The sequence below is a fragment of the Pongo pygmaeus genome, chromosome 5, assembly GCF_028885625.2.
Source record: "Pongo pygmaeus isolate AG05252 chromosome 5, NHGRI_mPonPyg2-v2.0_pri, whole genome shotgun sequence".
Taxonomy (NCBI): Eukaryota; Metazoa; Chordata; class Mammalia; order Primates; family Hominidae; genus Pongo; species Pongo pygmaeus.
In genome coordinates, this window is record NC_072378.2 from 116,950,485 (window position 1) to 116,969,987 (window position 19,503).

General features: G+C 35.8%; 1 protein-coding gene across 1 annotated transcript in view; it reads left to right on the forward strand.

The window, feature by feature from the left end:
• The first annotated feature begins 1,560 nt into the window (after positions 1-1,560).
• The window catches only part of RFX6 (regulatory factor X6), a 55,177-nt gene continuing 37,234 nt past the window's right edge, over positions 1,561-19,503 (forward strand). Inside the window, exons 1-5 of the mRNA XM_054491814.2 lie at positions 1,561-1,817; positions 2,115-2,271; positions 4,861-4,984; positions 6,690-6,751; positions 18,500-18,577. Of these exons, the coding sequence (XP_054347789.2) occupies positions 1,595-1,817; positions 2,115-2,271; positions 4,861-4,984; positions 6,690-6,751; positions 18,500-18,577 (644 nt within the window). The 5' untranslated portion in view covers positions 1,561-1,594. The remainder of the gene's footprint in view (positions 1,818-2,114; positions 2,272-4,860; positions 4,985-6,689; positions 6,752-18,499; positions 18,578-19,503) is intronic.

The window sequence follows — 19,503 nt, forward strand, 5'->3', positions numbered from 1 at the left end:
CATATAAGTAGACACAGTTAATCACTAGGACTCCCTTTACAGAATGAATCTGAGGGTATCTCTGTAAAGAGGCAACATTCTAAACTTTAGTACTGTACATACAGCTAAGCCCTCTGGTCTGAGCAGGCTCTGAGGCTTTCGGAGGACTGGGTAGAGAAAACTGGCAAAGTTGTCCTGAGGCAGTGGAGGGGTATACCCACTTTAGGAGTGTGGAGGGGTGGGTAGTCCCATCCTGGATCTAGCTGCTGGAGGTACCAGGTAAGGTGAAAACCTTTGACAAAGAGTTGCTGCCTTTCCCAACAAGTGGTACTAAAAATGGGGGAGATTCAAATCCATTCATAATTTTAGCTGCTTTTGCTGTATTACTTAGACTGTATCGCTCCTTCCCATAATTCACCCTTCAGCCACCCACCACCTTGGATCCCATTTTGTTTGTTCTATGTTAAATTTCAATGTAATGTAGTTTAATATTGCCAAAGTCGAAGGCTGGTTTCTCTCTCTAATGCTGCAAGAGAAGATGACATGCTGTAGGTTGTGATGAAGCAATGTGATCCAAAGCAGAATCCTTGCTTTTCTTGGAGAGCACTGGACATATAAAGACACTGGGCGTATTTGTCAAAAGAACAGAAGGTGGAAGGAAAGGAAGATGATCTGGCAGTCAGGTAACACCAATCCCAAGTCTCCACTGACCGCTCCCACCTAAAGAGAGCACAGATTATAGTTTGCCCCCATGAGATTGCCATTTTGGGTTGGAAGATTGTCGCAATTTCATTTTTCACTTAAGCAAACGTCCGTTGCCGTACTGCTAGGTATGAGATGAGTAATCGTCAGGGACGCGTTTAAATTACAAAATAACGGTAAATGGGAAAGAAAGAATCTTTCCTCGGGGTTGAGGCCAGATCCTCCAGGGCTGGGAGACCCAGGAGTGCGGGCCACTGTGCACCCTCGAGCAAAGCAGTGTGTGACGAGATGGGATCTTCCCTCAAATGCTGAGAAGAGCCCTCGCCAATCCCTCGGAAGGTTCCCAGAATAAAAAGCCCGGTCCCTGCTGTGCAAAGACTGAGCGGTACACCGGGTACTTTTTCCCTGTCCTAGGCGTGCAGAGTCCACGCCGCGCGGCCAGGTGCCCCAATAGTGTACCTTGAAAGTAGGGATGGGGCCAGTTACAGCTGCACTTTCCCTGCAGAAGACAGTAAGCCTTCCCGGGATCTTTCTGGGAGCTCTGAATGTGAAAACGGTCCTCTGGCCAGCGCAGGTTGAGAGAACTGGAGGGAGGGGGAAGCTGTGGGCGCCCAGGGCGTGACGGGCGCAGGTGAGAAAGTGAGTTCCGCGGCAGCATCTGCCGGGACCGCAGACAGGTGGAGAAACGCAGTCCCACCGCGGCCCACCGCGGCCCACCGCGGCTCCCGGGCGGCCTGGGCTGTACCTGTAAGCGGCGTCCCTTCTCTGTTGAGCCAGGGCACCCCGGAGCCTGCGGCCTCCTTCCCCGCCCCTGCGGCCCCGGGTCCCAGCCCCGCCCCGCCCCGCCCCGGGCTGGGGCTCCGCTGGGGAACCGGCCGAGCGGCGCGCGCGGAGGTGTCCGGCGGCCAGGAGGATGGCCAAGGTCCCGGAGCTGGAAGACACCTTCCTGCAGGCGCAGCCTGCACCCCAACTGTCCCCGGGGATCCAGGAAGACTGCTGCGTGCAGCTCCTGGGCAAGGGCTTGCTAGTCTATCCGGAAGAAACAGTGTACTTGGCGGCCGAAGGGCAGCCCGGGGGCGAGCAGGGCGGCGGGGAAAAAGGCGAAGACCCGGAGCTGCCGGGGGCAGTGAAATCAGGTGAGTGCTCTGCAGCATCCGGAGCTGGGAAGGGGACGAGGACGTATTCTAGGAAGGGCACCCAATAATAATAATGCATCCCGAACAAACATAAGGCAGATGTAGAATGTTCTGTCCAAATCTTTGTATTTCCTCAGTAAAATGTCAAGTAGAGACTTGACATTTTGCATAGCTCCCCTTTCCTCCTCTCTGACCCCACCCCAGTAGGCTACTCCTTTGAAGTTAAGGTACACTTAGAGGCTACTTAGTTGATTTTATATTCTGTTTTTCTTTATCATCCCTTCAACTGGCAATCAGAAATGCACTGTTTAAATGGTAACTTTTCCTCTGAAGAAGAGGATGCCGACAACCACGACAGCAAAACCAAAGCAGCGGATCAATACCTGTCTCAGAAGAAAACCATCACGCAGATTGTGAAGGATAAAAAGAAGCAGACACAGCTCACGCTGCAGTGGTGAGACTCGCCCGCAGGGTACACTGAAGCACCTGTTGACGTTTTAACAGCCAGCGTCTTCAGGATCTTTGTTTTTCGCAATTTACTTCTTCCTCAAACTTTTTGGGAAAGTTTAAAAAACCAATTAGAATTTAACCCAGAATTTTTTTCACTGAATTTTTAGTATAGAGACTTATACAAGTACTGATGAAGGATTTGCAATACAAATAAAAACCACATTACGTTGTTCCTTATTGACTAAAACCATATTTTCTCCAAATGTAAGCATTAATGAACGTTTTTATGACTTACTGGCTTAATATGCAATCAGTTCAGTTCTTACGTATTTGTTGTTTGATAGTTTTTGAGTTTATAAAATATGATTCTTAAAAACAACTTAAAATGGGGAAGGATCTTAACACTGCCTTTATTCATAAGAGGGCAAATTAAAAATAGTGTATACTCTATAAGATGAAATGTGTTTGAAGTAGAAGACATAGAAAAAATCGGTTAAGATGTCTGTACTAACTTAAGTAGATGTTCAACTATTTTTATAGCATCTATCATATATGATTTATAATAATAAAATATTACAAATTGGATTTTGTGGAAAATCTTTTAAAACCAAGAATTTATCAGTAGGATTTCCACATAGAGTGAACATTTTGTAATATCTATCTAAAAGAAAGACGGCTCTAAAGTAAAAACATTATATTAAACTTCCCTACATAGTAGGAAGAAATAGGAGCATAAATTTCCTCACAAATTCCAAGTAAAAAACAAACTAATAAAAAGGACTATATATTTACTGATTAGTTACATAACCTAATTTTATGTAAAGTATGATCTAAGGAGCCTTAGAAAAATACAAGATAAGGAACTAGTAAATTTTATTTTTATTATTTATTTAAAGATTAAATTACAATTTACATATAGTAGTTTTTTGTGATTATATGCTTGAACCCCTTCAAATATTTGAAATATAAGCCAAATATTCATCTAAAGTTGGAGTTTAACTATTGAAGTTGATGTCGTGGTTACTAGTTAAGAATATACTAGAGCAGTTAAGTAATTGAGTTAAATATCTGGGATATTTAGGATACAACTGTTTGCAGCAGGATAACTGGGGCAAAAGTGTTTTGATTTCAGATATATTATTGAACTGTTTCGAATGATTACTCTCATTTTTTCCATTTAAATTGAGTGTGTGGAAATATACATGTTTCTTTTATGAATAAATGTATACATAAATATATATAAGTTAAGATCAAAGAAAAAAGTTGTACCCCAAATGAACATCATACTTATGTCTAGGATGATTCAATATTTTGAAGACAGAGACAATGCCTACTACAACAGCATCAAAATAGCAAGATGAAATGTGAACATTGTGTACATGTAATTAAAATAAAATTTTTAAATAGATAAACTAGAACTGAAAATCAAAGTGAAAAAGCTGGCTGATTAATTCCAGTTTTCACTATCAACTAGTATGTCAACTGACTTTATGTACATATATTGATTTCATATTTTGAAACACTAGATCTTAGTTTCTGGTCTTTTTTTGTTCTTCATTAAAAAAATGAGTGATATTTTACCTGTTCAGGGAATACTTTCTTTAGCCTTTATCTTGTACACATTAGGATATTTTAAATCAAATCTTTGAAGGGTTTCATCCAATTTTAATCTGCAGACTCTATATTGCATCGTTTCTGCATTATAATAAATATTATCTTACTATACATAAAATTGGTATAAGTAAATTTTAGTCAAAATCACCTACTGAACTGTTAGGAAAACTGGGAATGGAATCTAAAAGTTTAATTTCTACATTGCTGTTTAGAAAGTTGTAACACAAATATGTATTTATTACATTTATATGTTATGCTTAGTTACAAATTAAATAGAATTACTCCAAATTTTCAAAGGTTATATAGTTATTTTTATAATATAAAGTTGAAGGTATATATGTTATGTTTGGAGATATCTATAGAGAATTACATTATCTTTTAAGTGTATAGGATGTTTTAGATAATTGTAGTACTGATCACAGTAGTAAAAAGTATAGGAATAGAAATATATCAGTGTCATTTCAGACTTAAGTAAAATGAGTTTATCCTCATGTGTTTTGCAAATAAATGCATCATTGTCCTTCCCTAATTATTCAGGGCTGAGAAATAGGTTTTGAATGAAAGTGAGAGAACGTAAGCATTTGCCAACCGGAAGCTTGACAGCCCTTTAGTACTAAGAATGTTTTAAAAAATACCCATCATCTTCAATTTCACCATTCATATTTATATGTCACAGAGCAAATCATGATGAACCATGAGGTTTATATAGAAGACCTAATATTTGTGTTGTGGACCAGGCATGGTTTTATGTTAGCCATGATATTTTAACTGTACTAGCAGATTTTTCACTGGGGTTTTTGTACTTCTAACATTAATCCTTATAATTTGATTTTTAAAAAATATCCAGAATAAATGAAGTCTACTTATGTCTGCTCATTACCTCATTTATAGAGTACATATTCAAAATGGGTAATAAGTCAATGAGAAAGTTGAAGGAAAAGGAAATAAAATATTTGACCTAATTTTTCCTTTTTCTTAGGCTTGAAGAGAATTACATTGTATGTGAAGGAGTTTGCTTACCACGGTGCATTCTTTATGCACACTACTTAGATTTCTGTAGGAAAGAGAAATTAGAGCCAGCCTGTGCGGCCACCTTTGGAAAGGTAAATGACACATATTGGCTATAGTGACTTATAACTAAAGTCATGTCAGGCAGATAGCATGAAAACAAATTCATCTGTGCAAGTTCTCTTAGAGAATATTGAGACATGTGTTTTGCAGGCATAAATCGTCTTAAGGACTCTGTTTGGAATTGCTATATGTTTATAACTTGATTTTTAATATTAGAATCCTAACTATTAGAAGATCTAATGTGAATTTAAAGCAAGCTTTGTTTAAGCAGTAGCATTTGCCTTCAAAGAGGGATGCATTAAAGTGTATAGTATGGCCTGTGTTAAGAAGCAAAATTAAGTGGAGGTGACAAGTCTCTTGCTAATGCAATTAGTGGTTAGTGGTTATCCTTATTATTTAGCTAGTCCAAATATATGAGTTTTTAATAGGTTTTAAAATGTATTAAAAGTTCTCCTAATTCTCCACTTCACTCTATGTTTACATTCCAAATCCCAAGATTTTATGATGGGATGGGTTAGAATTCTCTCATTTAAAAATATTTCTTTCTACCCAACCTGTGTGGTTAGGATGGGAATCTATATAACTGACATTATTATGCTTATATATATATATAGAGAGAGACATCACTTTGAGAATCAATATCAATCTCTTAAGAAAGCCTTGTTCTTTAAGATTCATGTCATGCTGTGTTTGAGAACCTAGGATATCCCAGAAAAACTTTAGGAAGCTTGGGTCTCAAATATTGTATCTTATACAAATTGAAATCCAGATTCTAACCTGTAGAGGGACTCATTGTCCAGAAAATAATGAATACTATAGTCCAGCTTCTCATTTAAAAAATAATAAGTTATTTATTTCGCAAACCTATCTATTTACAGAGAGAGTGTGATATTATACATTGTAATCAGGTAACCTAGGTTCTAGCCTAGACTGGACTAATTTATTGTGAGACCTTCTGAAAAGCACTTAATCTCTTTAAAATTCTGTTTACTCATTCTATTAAATGAGGAGTTTGGATAAGACAACTTCTAATATCCATATTAATATTACCATTTTGTGAGTCTACCTTATGGGAATAATTCTTAACTGTTTGGCAGTCATGAAGCACCTTGAAAACCTGGTAAAACTATAGACCTAGCCTCCAAGAAATTAACACATACATAGTTTGCCATGGAGCTCTTTAAAGTTTATTTACGGATCTACAAAGATTGAGGTTAAAATTGTTTTATGTAGAAGACTTTTTAAAAAATGTTTAATCAGATCCTAATTTTAGCAAATTTAGAGAAAGGAACATACAAAACAAAAAATTTATAACATTATAATGGAGATACAGTAAGGCAGAGAAAGTTTTATATGTCCTTTGGGGTTGGGAATAGATTTTTAATTGTGGGTAAATCTCTGTATGGAATTATATGAAGAGACCCAAATCTTCTCACTCCATACATAAATAAAGTAATAATTGCTTTGGTAGTACCATCAAGCAAAAGCAGATATTGGTATGATCTGCCTTAGAAATCAAGACAAGGTCAGTAGAGCACTTCAATCAAAAAAGTACCTCCCTGCCTCTACTGATGTATTGCTTATCAATATGTGTAAGTTATTACTTTTTCCAGACCAAGTATTCACTCACAGTTCATTCAGAGTTCAACATTTACTTTCTCCAAGTAATTGGCTATGAGTGGCTTGCATTAGGACCATATACTTTCTAAAGCCTAAAGTAATCATCTTTCTTTTTAGACAATTCGCCAGAAGTTTCCCCTCCTAACAACAAGGCGGCTTGGAACAAGAGGCCATTCAAAGTAAGATACCAGTGAACATATATCAGATTCTGCTCTTGTGCATGAAGATTGACACAGATGTAAAATAAGTATTGTCTTTGTCAGTACAAAGAGAACCAGGTATTCTCTTGATGAAGCAGACTTTTATCAACTGTGAGAACTAAAAAAAAAAAAAAAAAAAGTAGATTTTACATATGAAAACAATAATGTATTATTATTTCTGCTGAAATAATTTAAATGAGTCATTTTCATAATCTTAAAGCCGTTACTGAAGGCACCAGTGTTATGAGGAGGAATGTATGAGACTGACTATAGTGAACCAAGCAGATTCCACAGTCCTCCCAAAGAGCAAGGCCCAAACCAGGGGGTAAAGAGCTTTGAGTTGGAAGGAAGTGCCTTAGGATGCTTCAGGTTCTTCCTCTAGTTTTCTTTCTGAGACAATAATTTCTTGATATCTCCTTCTTTTCTCTTTAAGACAAATGACATGCACAGATGACCTGTTTGGTCATCTATTAAGGTAAATGTAAACATAAACTAAGCTGTCACACATTCCCCCTCTTTGTATCTTTAAATTTTCCTCTCTGTTGTGGCAGTCTCTGGAGAACTCCCAGGTACAGTTTCTCATTCAACAGCTATTTTCTATGTGTGCTGTGTTTTCAGTTTCTCCTTTCCTTCTGCCTATGAGCATGTCCAGATCTCCTTTATGCTGAGAAAGAAAAAAGTTCCAACCTTCATGATTGCTCTAGTATTTCCCCCTTTGAGTTGTTGCTTCCCTTACCACTGATCACATCCCTCTGACCTAGTCCATTTCTCTACCTGGGCAAAAATCCAATGGCTGGTTTTTACTGTTACTCATCTTCCTTGGCTCCTCCTTAGCATTTGAACCAACTGATAATGCCCTCTTAAAATAAATAAATACAGAAAACTACCTCTATAGCTTCTCTGTCATAGTACTATGTAGGTCCTCTTCCCTCTTCTACCACTCCTTTTCTGGCTTGTCCACTGCCTCCTTCTGCCCTGACATCACATCCAGCACTGATCAATGAAAGTATAATGTGGCCACATATTTAATTCAAAAATTTCTGGAAGCCACATTTAAAAAGTAAAAAGGAACAAGTAAAATTAATTTTAATGCTTTATGTAATCCAATTTATCCAAAACATTATCTCACTATGGAATATAAAAATTATTAATTGGATATTTTACATTCTTCTTTTCATACTACGTTTTTGAAATCTAGTGTGTATTTTACACTTACATCACATCTCAGTTTAGCCTAGCCACATTTCCTGTGCTTACCCCCACATATGGCCAGTGGCTTTATTGCTTTATTGGATAGCTCAGCTTTAGACACTTGCAAAAACATAGGTTCTACTTTTTGAATTCTTTTGAATATGACTCTCCTCATTGCTACTTTCATAGCCTGGCCTTGACTCTGTCTTTCTTGTCCATTCATGCAATTTTTCCAAACTGACCTTTTAAAGTTGAGATTCAATCATATCTCTTCCATATTCAAAACCTCCGCTGGCTCATAATTTCTACTATTAACAACAAACTTTCCTCAACTTGACATTCAAGGTCCATCATGATTTAGTCCAAGTTCATTTTACTGTGTCACCTATTTCTTACTTTCTAGCATGTAGTCTATGTGCTCACCAAATAATCATCCCAGTAACCTTTGATTCACTCCAACTGCCAGTCTTTTGTTTAAGTTTATGCTGTCTTCCCCTGGAGAGTGCCTTTTCCCATATATGTGTGTTGAAATTTTACCCATTTGAAAGAATGTCTCTTGAACTTCTTCCTTTAGATCTTTTTTTAGTCCATTGATTTATTGTAGGCTCCTTCTCTGCACCCTGTGGCAGTTTGTTGGTACCTATCTTAATGTGAAATTAACTTATCTCCTCCTCTAAACAGATAATACATATTTTGAGGACAGAAACTTTGTCTCATTCACTTTTATGTTCTTTCTGTTGGTCGATACATAATAGATTATCAATTAATACTTATTTAATTGATTGCAATTAATGTTAACATGATTGTGGCCTGGAAAGAATAAATAAAGTGCCAGATTCAAAAAGGCAAAATGGATCCCTTCCTTCTAACCAAGTCAACTTTATTTCAAAGTTTGATCAGTTTAACTGACTGATTTCTACTGAATTTGATTCCTACTGAATTGTGTAGGTTGAGGAAAGATCAGATAGTGTTTAAAGTAAATAGGGGGAAAAGAGGCAGAGCAATGAAGAGAAACCCTCTTGACAGGATCTACAAGAGGGTGGGCTGGCAGGCTGCAGGGAAAGTCAATTAATCTTTGAAGGAGCCTTTAGGATTAGGGATGAATCATTAACCCTGTCCATTGTGTCACAGTGGGGCTCTAGTACTTAGGTTGATGTAACAACATGGGGTGACTTTGGGCAATTTATTTGAATCCAAGAGCCATAGATGTGCCCAACAGCAAGGCATTAACAATTTGAATATTTTTTTCTGCTGTGCTGATATGCCATTTGATTTTTGTGACATGACTTTTTTTGATATCTTTATATCATAGAGAAAAATTAATTTTCCATATTTAAACTACATATGGTAAAAAATATAGCAAAATGTAGTTTGTATATCTTGTAAATAGTAATTTTTTTGATATAATTATTCTTAGCTAGGTATGTTTCTGCCTTTATTTCCAAGAAATATCCTTAGCTTTTATCTTGGAAGATAGAATATCAAAAGGCAGTATAGCCTAATGGTTAGGGAAATAGGCTTTAAAGTTGGACAACTTTAAACACGAGTCTGATGTTTCCATGTATAGCTGTGTGACACCAGCTTTCCAGCCAGTGATTTATTGTAGGGTTATTCAGCTTTTCACCAGTAAAGTGGGTATACAATATCTTATAGGATTGTTGTGAGAGTTAAATGAGATAAAGTATAGGAATGAATATGGTAGTGAATATGCTTTCAACCCCACTATCCTTAATAAAAAATTAATGACTCAATATAAAATATCTGCAATACAATTAAAAGTTATTATTTATTGAGTACTACACACATACACAGATACATGCACTCATCTCTAATCCTTGCAATAATGATGGAAGATAGGAATTACTGTATTACAAATGAGGAAATTGCATTTCAAAGGTTATTGGTTTGCCCAAGGCCACATAGATAATACATAATAACAATGTTGGCATTTGAATCAAAGTATATCTGACTCTAAAGTTTATGTTTTATCTGCTAGTAAAAGTAGGGAAGCCTACTACTTTTTTTCCAATATCAATCGTATCAACCAATAATTGTTCAATTGAATGTTTGATTTTTGACATATAAGTTTTATTAAGTTTTTTTAACAGAGCTAACAGTTCTTAAACTTTATTAACATATTAGATTCTTCTTCAGAGAACAAACAACACTTTACCACGCCACAACTGTAAGACATTTAATTTAGAGGTATTTGGGTTTTATATAACAGCAAATTTGTAGCACAAACACAATTTTATTTTCTGCCTTTTAATTTTAGTCCTAAACATGTCTCTGTTATATATTATCTTTGCAAACATTTCTAATGGCTGTTTATTATTTCATAAACTTACATTTTATAAAAATATTTTTATGTTTCTATGGAAATATGAACAACTGAATGAAAGACAGAAATATAAAGTAAGTATACCTTAGAAAATCAGGGAATCATAATTTCTCCGAATTTTACTAGTAACTTTGCAAAACATATTTTATTGTTATTGTAGTGTTTAATACAGTACTTTTAGCATAGTATTACTAAATATTTATTGAATTATTTAAAAAATATAAATAAATGTGATATTTATTTTAACTTCCTTGGATTGCATACTAATACATACAAACATTGTGAAACTGTTCTGATGATGATTACTTAAAAAAATGAGTTCTCAGTTTGTGCCAAATTATTGTAGGATACCTAGAGTATGTCCAGTCATCTCACTGGGGACTATCAGAATTTATTTTAGATTATGATTGACTCAAAAGGTTCTCCTGTACTCTGGGCATGAGATAGCACCCTCTTTTTAAAAATTGTTCTTAGATGTCTTTGAGGTTCATGAAGCAATGTCACTCTCTAAAGTTTGGAAAACACTAATCTATGTGACAAAGAGATGATTAGTAGGGCCTAAAAATCATGAATGAATGTGGTGTCTATTTTCAAGTTCTATTTTCCTAAGTTTTGAAATAACTGGCTATTAATTACTGTAATGTCTTCACAATTCTCACATTTGTGCATGTGCTACTTCTTTCCCTCACTGAAAAGTGAAAGATGAAAAAGTTTGACTGTATAAAATGAGCCCAAAATTTATTCAATTAAATGGAAGAGATAAAATATTTAAAACAGATATATTAAAACAAAAAAAAATAGGCTGGATGTGGTGGCTCACACCTGTAATCCCAGCACTTTGGGAGGCTGAGACAGGAGGATCACGAGGTCAAGAGATTGAGACCATCCTGGCCAACATGGTGAAACCCTGTTTTTACTAAAAATACAAAAATTAGCTGGGCGTGGTGGTGCGCACCTGTAGTCCCAGCTACTCAGGAAGCTGAGGCAGGAGAATCGCTTGAACCCGAGAGGCGGAGGTTGCAGTGAGCTGAGATCGCACCACTGCACTCCAGCCTGGCGACCGAGCAAGAATCCATCTCAAAACATAACAAAACAAAGCAAAAATAAAAAAATAATAAAACAAAAAAATCTAAACAGACAGGATCACTATGTAGGGCCAGATATCATCCACTGTCAAAATTAGGAACAATTAAAAATGGAATAATTTGTTTTCAGTGGCAAGTTCAACATTCCACATGAGAGGCCACTGCTGGGGTCAGGAAGCGTCACTCTAGGGCACCTAACAAGTGTGCTTTGGGGACAAAGCCAGTCAGTTTGCAGGTCCATTAGCAGCTCAGCTCTCTATCCAGTTCCTTCACGCTTACCATCCCCTGCCAGCCAAGAAAACCAGCAACCCCAACGGCAGACACTGTACATTCCCAATACCAAGATAAAAATTGACTTTACTTTCATGTTTCTTCTTTTCTTCCCTTTAGTTTTACTACCAATTCCAAAAGTATACACCTGGTTTTATTATGTGTGACATTTTTTAATTGAGGTTTTGAATAAATAAAAAATGAAACAAAGTTCTATAATAATGAATAATTCTTGCATATTTGATGGTTATGAATGCATTGAGAATAATCAGTCAATTCCTACTGACATTGATGTACAAAGCGTGATGCTAAAGAGTTTTTGAGATGCAAAGAATTGTAAAATAGGGTACCTGCTGGCAAAGAACTTTCGCTATTCATCTTAATTATTTAATAAGCATTTTACTGAGGGTCCCATTGCTAACTAGGCCCTCGGATACAATGATAAGCAAAAACCTTGTATCCTACCCTTGCTCAGAATGGCTTGGCTAAGTAAAGGAGAACAAATTGAGCTCACAAATAGATTTTACGCACATGGTAGACTGTTTGATTTTAAGTTACATTTTAATTTTTTGTAGACTTTGATCAGCCAAATCTTGGTTTTCAGACATGATGGACAAAAGCTATTATCTTATTTATTAGTAGTGATTTAGTGGGTTAATAAAACTGATATGGCAGCTGCTCTTATCATAGCAAGTTATTGCAAGTCCCTGAACAGCTTAATCCCATCATTTCCTTATCAGTTATCATTTGTGTAGTGTAAACTAACATCAGGGCTACTAGCTCAGTGGGAACATATGTTTCAGGAATTCTATATAAAGACTGAAATGGAAAAGAAGAAATATAGATGCAAGTACAAATTGCTCAGTAAATGAAGAAAAGTATTAGGCACAAAGTAAATATTTTAGTAGTAAAAAAGAACAGCAATAATTTCATTTGTTGTATTAAAAGTCTGTTATATTTTATAACATGTTCACATTAAAATGTGGCTACAAGCATTAATTGTTATTCTTTTTTCGTAAATTTTAAATCAGATCTGTCATTTGACATAAGATTGAGGAAAGTTGCTAATAAATGAACACAGTTTTCTTAGATAATCACAGAAGCTGCTTTCATGACACATTTTCTTGGAGAAATTAGCTAATCATCCCCAGGATTTTTGAGCATTTATCATATATCTTCTTTAATAGAAATGGATAATAATCATATAGGGAGAAGGAACTGTGAAATGTTTGGGAATCTTTATTCAGAGTAACCTACAGGATAAGCATCAGGTAGTGTTATATAAATTTAAACAACTATTTCTTCCACAGTGAGACAAACATCACTTTTTATTTAACATACACCAGCATATCTTCTTGTTATATTACAGTATGCATGGTAAATACTCCCTAGCAAGATTTATTTTAGGGTCGTCTATTAACCACAAAATAATGCTATAAAATATTGCGAGTGAGATGAAAAATTTATGTACACTTTGCATGAACTCTCTCTCCCCAGTTTTATGAGGTTTATCTTTAGTGACTAGGAAGACAGAAAGCTGCTCATTTATTATCTCTTCTCTGTTCTCAGAGACACTAAATCACTCAGATGACAACATGTACCTAGTTAGACTAAAAGGAAGATTAAAGGGGAGAGGTTATTTTGTTGGCTCCAGAAGAAACTGGGTATGAAATGTGCTAAAGCCTTACAGTGGTCATTGCAAAATACTGAGGTTTGTATTGCTAGCAACAGTCTTTCCACCAAAGTACGCCAATTTCATGCCCTTTGTATATATTGTTTATGTATGCAACTTTTGTTCAATGTCAATGTTTTACTGATGACCTGGAAATGCAGTGTCAGAAGGTGGTTATTGAAAACTATCAGCTTTAAGAAAATTTGTTTTATTGTTTTCTAAATTCCTAGAAGAACACATTGATTTAACCAGTAAATGTATGAGGATTTTTCTTCGTAGTAATTTTTAATGAGGAATACAGTGAAGGGAAAGATAAAATTCTCGTCCTCTAAACCTTAGGGTTTAGTATGGGAGGTAAGCCATGTATACAAATGCCAATGATACAAGGACAAAGCTGTATAGGGTAAATGACCAAGGGAGGAGTTCAGGGGAATTCAGGAGTTTTGCCTGAGATATCAGGCAAAGCTTCATGTGTTAAAATATGCCTTAAAGTATGATTAAGAAATGAGGACCTGATGGAAGAAGGGTATTCCCAATGGAGAGTTCAAGAAACCAAAGGCACCACCACGGCTATGGCAAGCTATTTATGAAGAGCAAGTCATCATGATAGTAATAGTCAAGTTTCTACAGTACTTGTGATAGGGTTAAAGGAGTTAGTAGACTTTCTTACATCATGTTAGATAAGAGATTCTTTAATTTCTACCAAATTTTAAATTGTGGTGATATGTTTAAGTATATGATATTATATGAAATCTCTTAATTGCCAAATTTTTTTATGGTTTTGTGACACATTTTTCATTTTTCAAGTTATTCATTCATTTATCTAATAAATGTTTATTAATTTCCTATTACAGGGAGCTTACATTCTGGGAGTTTATATATGGAATGTCAAATATGAAACATCCAGATCAGTGGTGTGGGTCTTAATAATTCATGTTAGTTATCTATGCTTACATTACTCCTGCCAAACAAGAATAAAGAGTGTGTGTGTGTGAATGCAGACATATTTGAACTGTATTTCACTAGAACTTTCTAATTGTAAATAAAATTGCGATACAAAAGAGAGATATCTTTTGCATCTTGAGTGTGGAGGCAGTATGGTTTGTGGAATCATGGGTTTAAATTTTGCCTTCAAACCCATAACATTTTTAAACAAATCATAATTTTTGAATGTCTGTTTTGGAATGGGGATGATGCTCTACTTGCCAGCTGCTGTGAAAATTTGAGATCATGTACACATACAATTCTTTGCATGTAATAGATGATCAAAAATGGTAACTATTTCTATCATGACTCACTATCACCTGCTTCAATGGCAGCAAATACTAATTTGGTATTACAATTCTCTCTTTGCATTATTTGTTCCCTCACAAGACTGTCAACTCCTCCAGAGACTCTCCTCTACCTCTCTTTCAATCCTCAGCACATAGCACACAGTAAGCACTGAATACATGTAGGAAAAAAAAGAGTGTACTCTTTCACTGGTTCTCTATCTCCTGGCATGTATATAAGATTGTATTGATAGAATATGCTCAGCTACATCAACATATCTAAAATCTAAGGCATTGCTAATAAGAAAAGGACATGCCATTTCTCTCTTGTAGAGCTGAATGTAGCTGACCAAGTCATTTTCTTCAGGTGTCAGTTTGTTTATGGGTTTATAGTGTTATTTACATTTGACTTATACATAAAATACATATATTAATTAAAAAGCACCTTTTTTTGAGTATATATAAAATAGTTACCTTCAGAATATAAATATTTTGGATGTAGGTAGAGGCATTAAATATTTCTATTTGTAAAGATATTCTGTCCTAATGACTGGGGATGGGAATAAGGGGGCCAAATAATATAATCATTTATAACAATAAGAAACAAATAAATTGCATAATAAAACATTCTATCCTTAAAAGTCATAAGAAAAAAGTTACACATCTGTATTAGTTAGAATTTATTTAGTCTTAAAATGTAGCAATTTTTTAAAAATGTGAATATCAAATGGTTTTAAAAACTGCAAGTAAAATGTGCCTCAGTGCTGGTCAGTGTAGTCACTTTTCCATGACAGCAGGCATCAGGAGGCCATAGACTATGGAGGAATTTGGAAACATGAATATTCCTGATCAGATTTTCAATGTCTGTTTTGTTCATCATTGTACTGACAACTAGCACAGTGGTCAGGGCACAGTATCTGCTCTAACATTTATTGAACTAATGGTCATCCCTTTGACTTGTCTTGTGATTTTTGTGTACCACCTGTGAAGACAGTGTAGTTTGTTCTCAATCTGCATGGCAAACCATTTTACCACACTGAAAAGAGGATTAGAGTTGAGAAACAAGAAAATTGAAGTTATAATAAAAGAAGTTTATCAATTTTTAAGCCAACGTTTAACATGTATTGCTTTAGCAAGTGGCTAAAATGTAGTATTTAAACTATAAAGCTTATGGAACAAACAGCAAGCTTTGCAAAAAGAACATGAAATTACAACATCGTTCCATTCTAATGGATCTCTGTTTTCAAACATTACTTGATTTATTTCTTCTAATATATAAACATTTCTTTTGGTATCTTAGTTCTAAAATCTAACAAATGAAATATTAGTAATTATTTCAGACTCTGGCTTATTAACTAATTCTACTAATATATGTGACTATCATTTAAATCTGCTAATTTTTTCACAGTTTTAAATATTTCCCTTACCTATATCTATTAATACAGCTCCTTTGGTAAAGTCTTTATGACTTAAGTAAGCTTCTTTCTTTTCGTTTCTAATTAGAGACATACTCAGTTTAGTATTTTGAAGTTTCCATTATGTTTTCCATTTCCTTCATTTCTCCCTTTGTTCCATTATACCTTAGAGGTTCTTTTTTTAATCTACCATAGGATTTCTTTTTCTGTACTGTAAAAATGAGCAGTTATGATGGTCCTTTTTTCAGGTTAACAGACTGTAATTATATGTTTACTAAAATTGAGGACTTGAAAACATCTTCCCAGTCTTCCAGAATCATAAAATATCTTCATTTACCTTGACCACCATATATTATTGTTTCCCAAATATAACAACTCTTTCTGAAAACATTAGTTATAATATTTGTTGCTGCCGTTGTAGTTTTGATGTTTAAAAATCTTTTTTCCTTCATCTCAAATGACCTTGAATCAATAGAGGCAAGTTTGCTGCCACAGTCCTGCCCTTAGCACCTGAGAAGAGAGAAGCCATTTCTGGGTCTCCCACTTTGTGGGGCTCATTCTGGCTGTCCTCCAGCTGCTGTCCTCCCATGAGGCAGGGAGTCCATAGCCTGAGTGAATGTGTTCATCCAAAAACCACATCCCACTTCTGGGTCCCTGGGGCCCTGGAATTCCCTGTTCAAACTCCCCCAGGCCCACTTCTTGGGCCTGTATTGGGCATGTCCCAAGTCCATCCTCAGAAGGCCACATTGCTTCACTAGTGTTCATAACACTAGACTGAGGTGTGGCCAGGGGGTAGTTGTTAGTAGGTGATGCAGATGCAGCTGGATCTTGGATGTGCAATCCAGTTCCCTCACAGTGAACCAAGGAGCCAGAGCTGAAAAATGGGGTGAAAGTGGGTCTTTCCCCACCACCATGTTCCCATATGGAACTCCAGGAGTCTAAGAATGCTAAATTCATATTTACCTACTAGATCATTATGGAGGTAACTTGTCAATGTAAGAGGACAGGAATATTTTTGTTAGCTGTTTGTTAGCTCGATTTACAGTTTTCAAATAGCTATTCATATGGTATGTAGGCTTCCATTTGTACTCCTGTCCTGGATCCTGAAAATGCTTAGGAGTGGAACTTCTTGGCCAAGTAGTTCTTTATTGCTGAGGCCAGAGATAGGGCCCTTGATGGATGAACTGAAGATTCATCCATTCAACCAGATGGATGAACTGAAGATTCATCCATTCAACCAGATGGATGAACTGAAGATTCATCCATTCAACCAGATGGATGAACTGAAGATTCATCCATTCAACCAGATGGATGAACTGAAGATTCATCCATTCAACCAGATGGATGAACTGAAGATTCATCCATTCAACCAGATGGATGAACTGAAGATTCATCCATTCAACCAGATGGATGAACTGAAGATTCATCCATTCAACCAGATGGATGAACTGAGGATTCAGATGGTGGCTCCTCAGTTTAAAGGATCCACTTTAAACTCAGATGGTGATGCTCAGAAACAACGTTTTAAAATATAATTAGGCTGAAGTCCACTGGAAATCCCCTCATTCCCTTTTTTTCGTTCCTTTCCTGATCTTAGATGAACGCAAATTGAAGGAGTTGGTAAACAGTAGGTAGTGGTGCTTCATGGGGGACGGATGGTGGAGAGTGGGGACTGACCACAGAAAGCAGATGCTAGAGGACTCTGGCTATCCTCACTAAATGCCCACTATTCCACTAGAATGTGTATAATATTTGTAGTGCTTGTATATGGGTGTGTAATATGTCAAGAGTTTGTGGCTTAGGAGAATGAGCTATAATTTGAGAATCAGTGAGTTGTTATACTTGTATTGTGTCTCATGATCCATTGGCGTATTTAAAACAAATTATCTATGGCACTGTTACTTTCCACATGTCATCTTCATTGATTTGCAACACAGCCTTCTCCCCATTGTTGCATGAAATTTTGAAGTGAAAATAATAGTGAATTGGACTTTTGATTCCTCATGAGGAAAATAATGTGTAAAGGGTCACATGCTTCATACATATTCCCATGCGTGAGATTGGTCTTCCCTACACATATGGTAAAGAATACCATAGCATTTTCTTGTCCAGTTGACTAAATTCATGTTGAATCACTCAATTTGTAAATACATACAGTACATATACTTAGAGCCAATGCCTACATTTATACGTTCTTGGGATTTGGAACCTAATGTTTTAGGGGACGTAAGAGGATTGTCAGTAGGTAATTCTCCTATCTTTTTCAGGCCTAGAGTCAGAAATAACAACAATAAGTAGGAGTAGTGACTATCAAAGAGGGATGTAGCACATTAAGATGCTACCTACCTGAAAAATGTCAGAAAAGAAAGGTCATCATGGTTTGCAGTTCTTATTCATGGTTATTTCAGTTATACCTTAGTCTCTTTTTCCCCTTCAAAAATCTCCTTCATTAACACAGAGCTGGTTCCTGTCTTTGCTCTAGGTATCATTACTATGGGATTGGCATCAAAGAGAGCAGTGCATATTACCACTCCGTTTATTCTGGAAAGGGCTTGACAAGGTAGAGTTACACCATCTTCAAGACAAATTCTCTGTGGTACTTTAAATATGCATGATACCTATTGAATAAAATGATTTCTTAATTTTGCTTATCAAGATGTTTCCATTTAAGCATCAGACCTTAATGTCCGCTTTGTATGGATGATTATATAATCTAGATTACTGGGAAAATTATATAACTTGTCATAATTAGTGAGAAATTAATTGTGAACTAGTGTTCCAGAGAGATGAAGAGAAGAAATCAAGGAAGCAGAATTGCTTTTAAATTAGTATTTACTAATAAAGCAAAGTCTATTTTCAGGTTGGATTCAATAAAATAAAGGCAGTAAATGTAAATGTAACTTTTTTCTGAGACAACCTGTTTTAAAGATCTATGTGCTTGACTAGTACTTTACCAAGATAGAAAGTTTATTGTAATAATCTCTAATCACATATACTTTGACCATCATCTTACCTTATGAAGGTGAAATTACTGACCTGTTTGGGTTTCTATGAAAGGTAAAACATGAATGAAAATAAACAGCACATTGCTGTAAGCCACTGTTAACTATCATGGGGATATTAGTAAGTGAGGTTACATCTAATGAAACCAGTGATAACACATCATTCATTTTTTAAACTGAAACTCTGAATAATTAGATCTGTACCTGCGATTGCTTTATGGTATGATTTACCAAGAACTGCTCTTAGCTCTTAAAAGAAGAAATTATTTTTAAAAGTAAAGTATCTTGTGGAAAAAAAAAGTTTAGTCACTGAGTCATACTAAGATAAATTTAGATATTACAAGGAACATAAGGCTGCTTACTAGCCACCACCCCACTATAAAATGTAAATATAGGCTGGAACACACACAAATGTTTAATAGTGAGTGTCCTTTACTTGTCTCAAATCTCACCTGACTTTTAAAAATATTATTCATTTACTTTT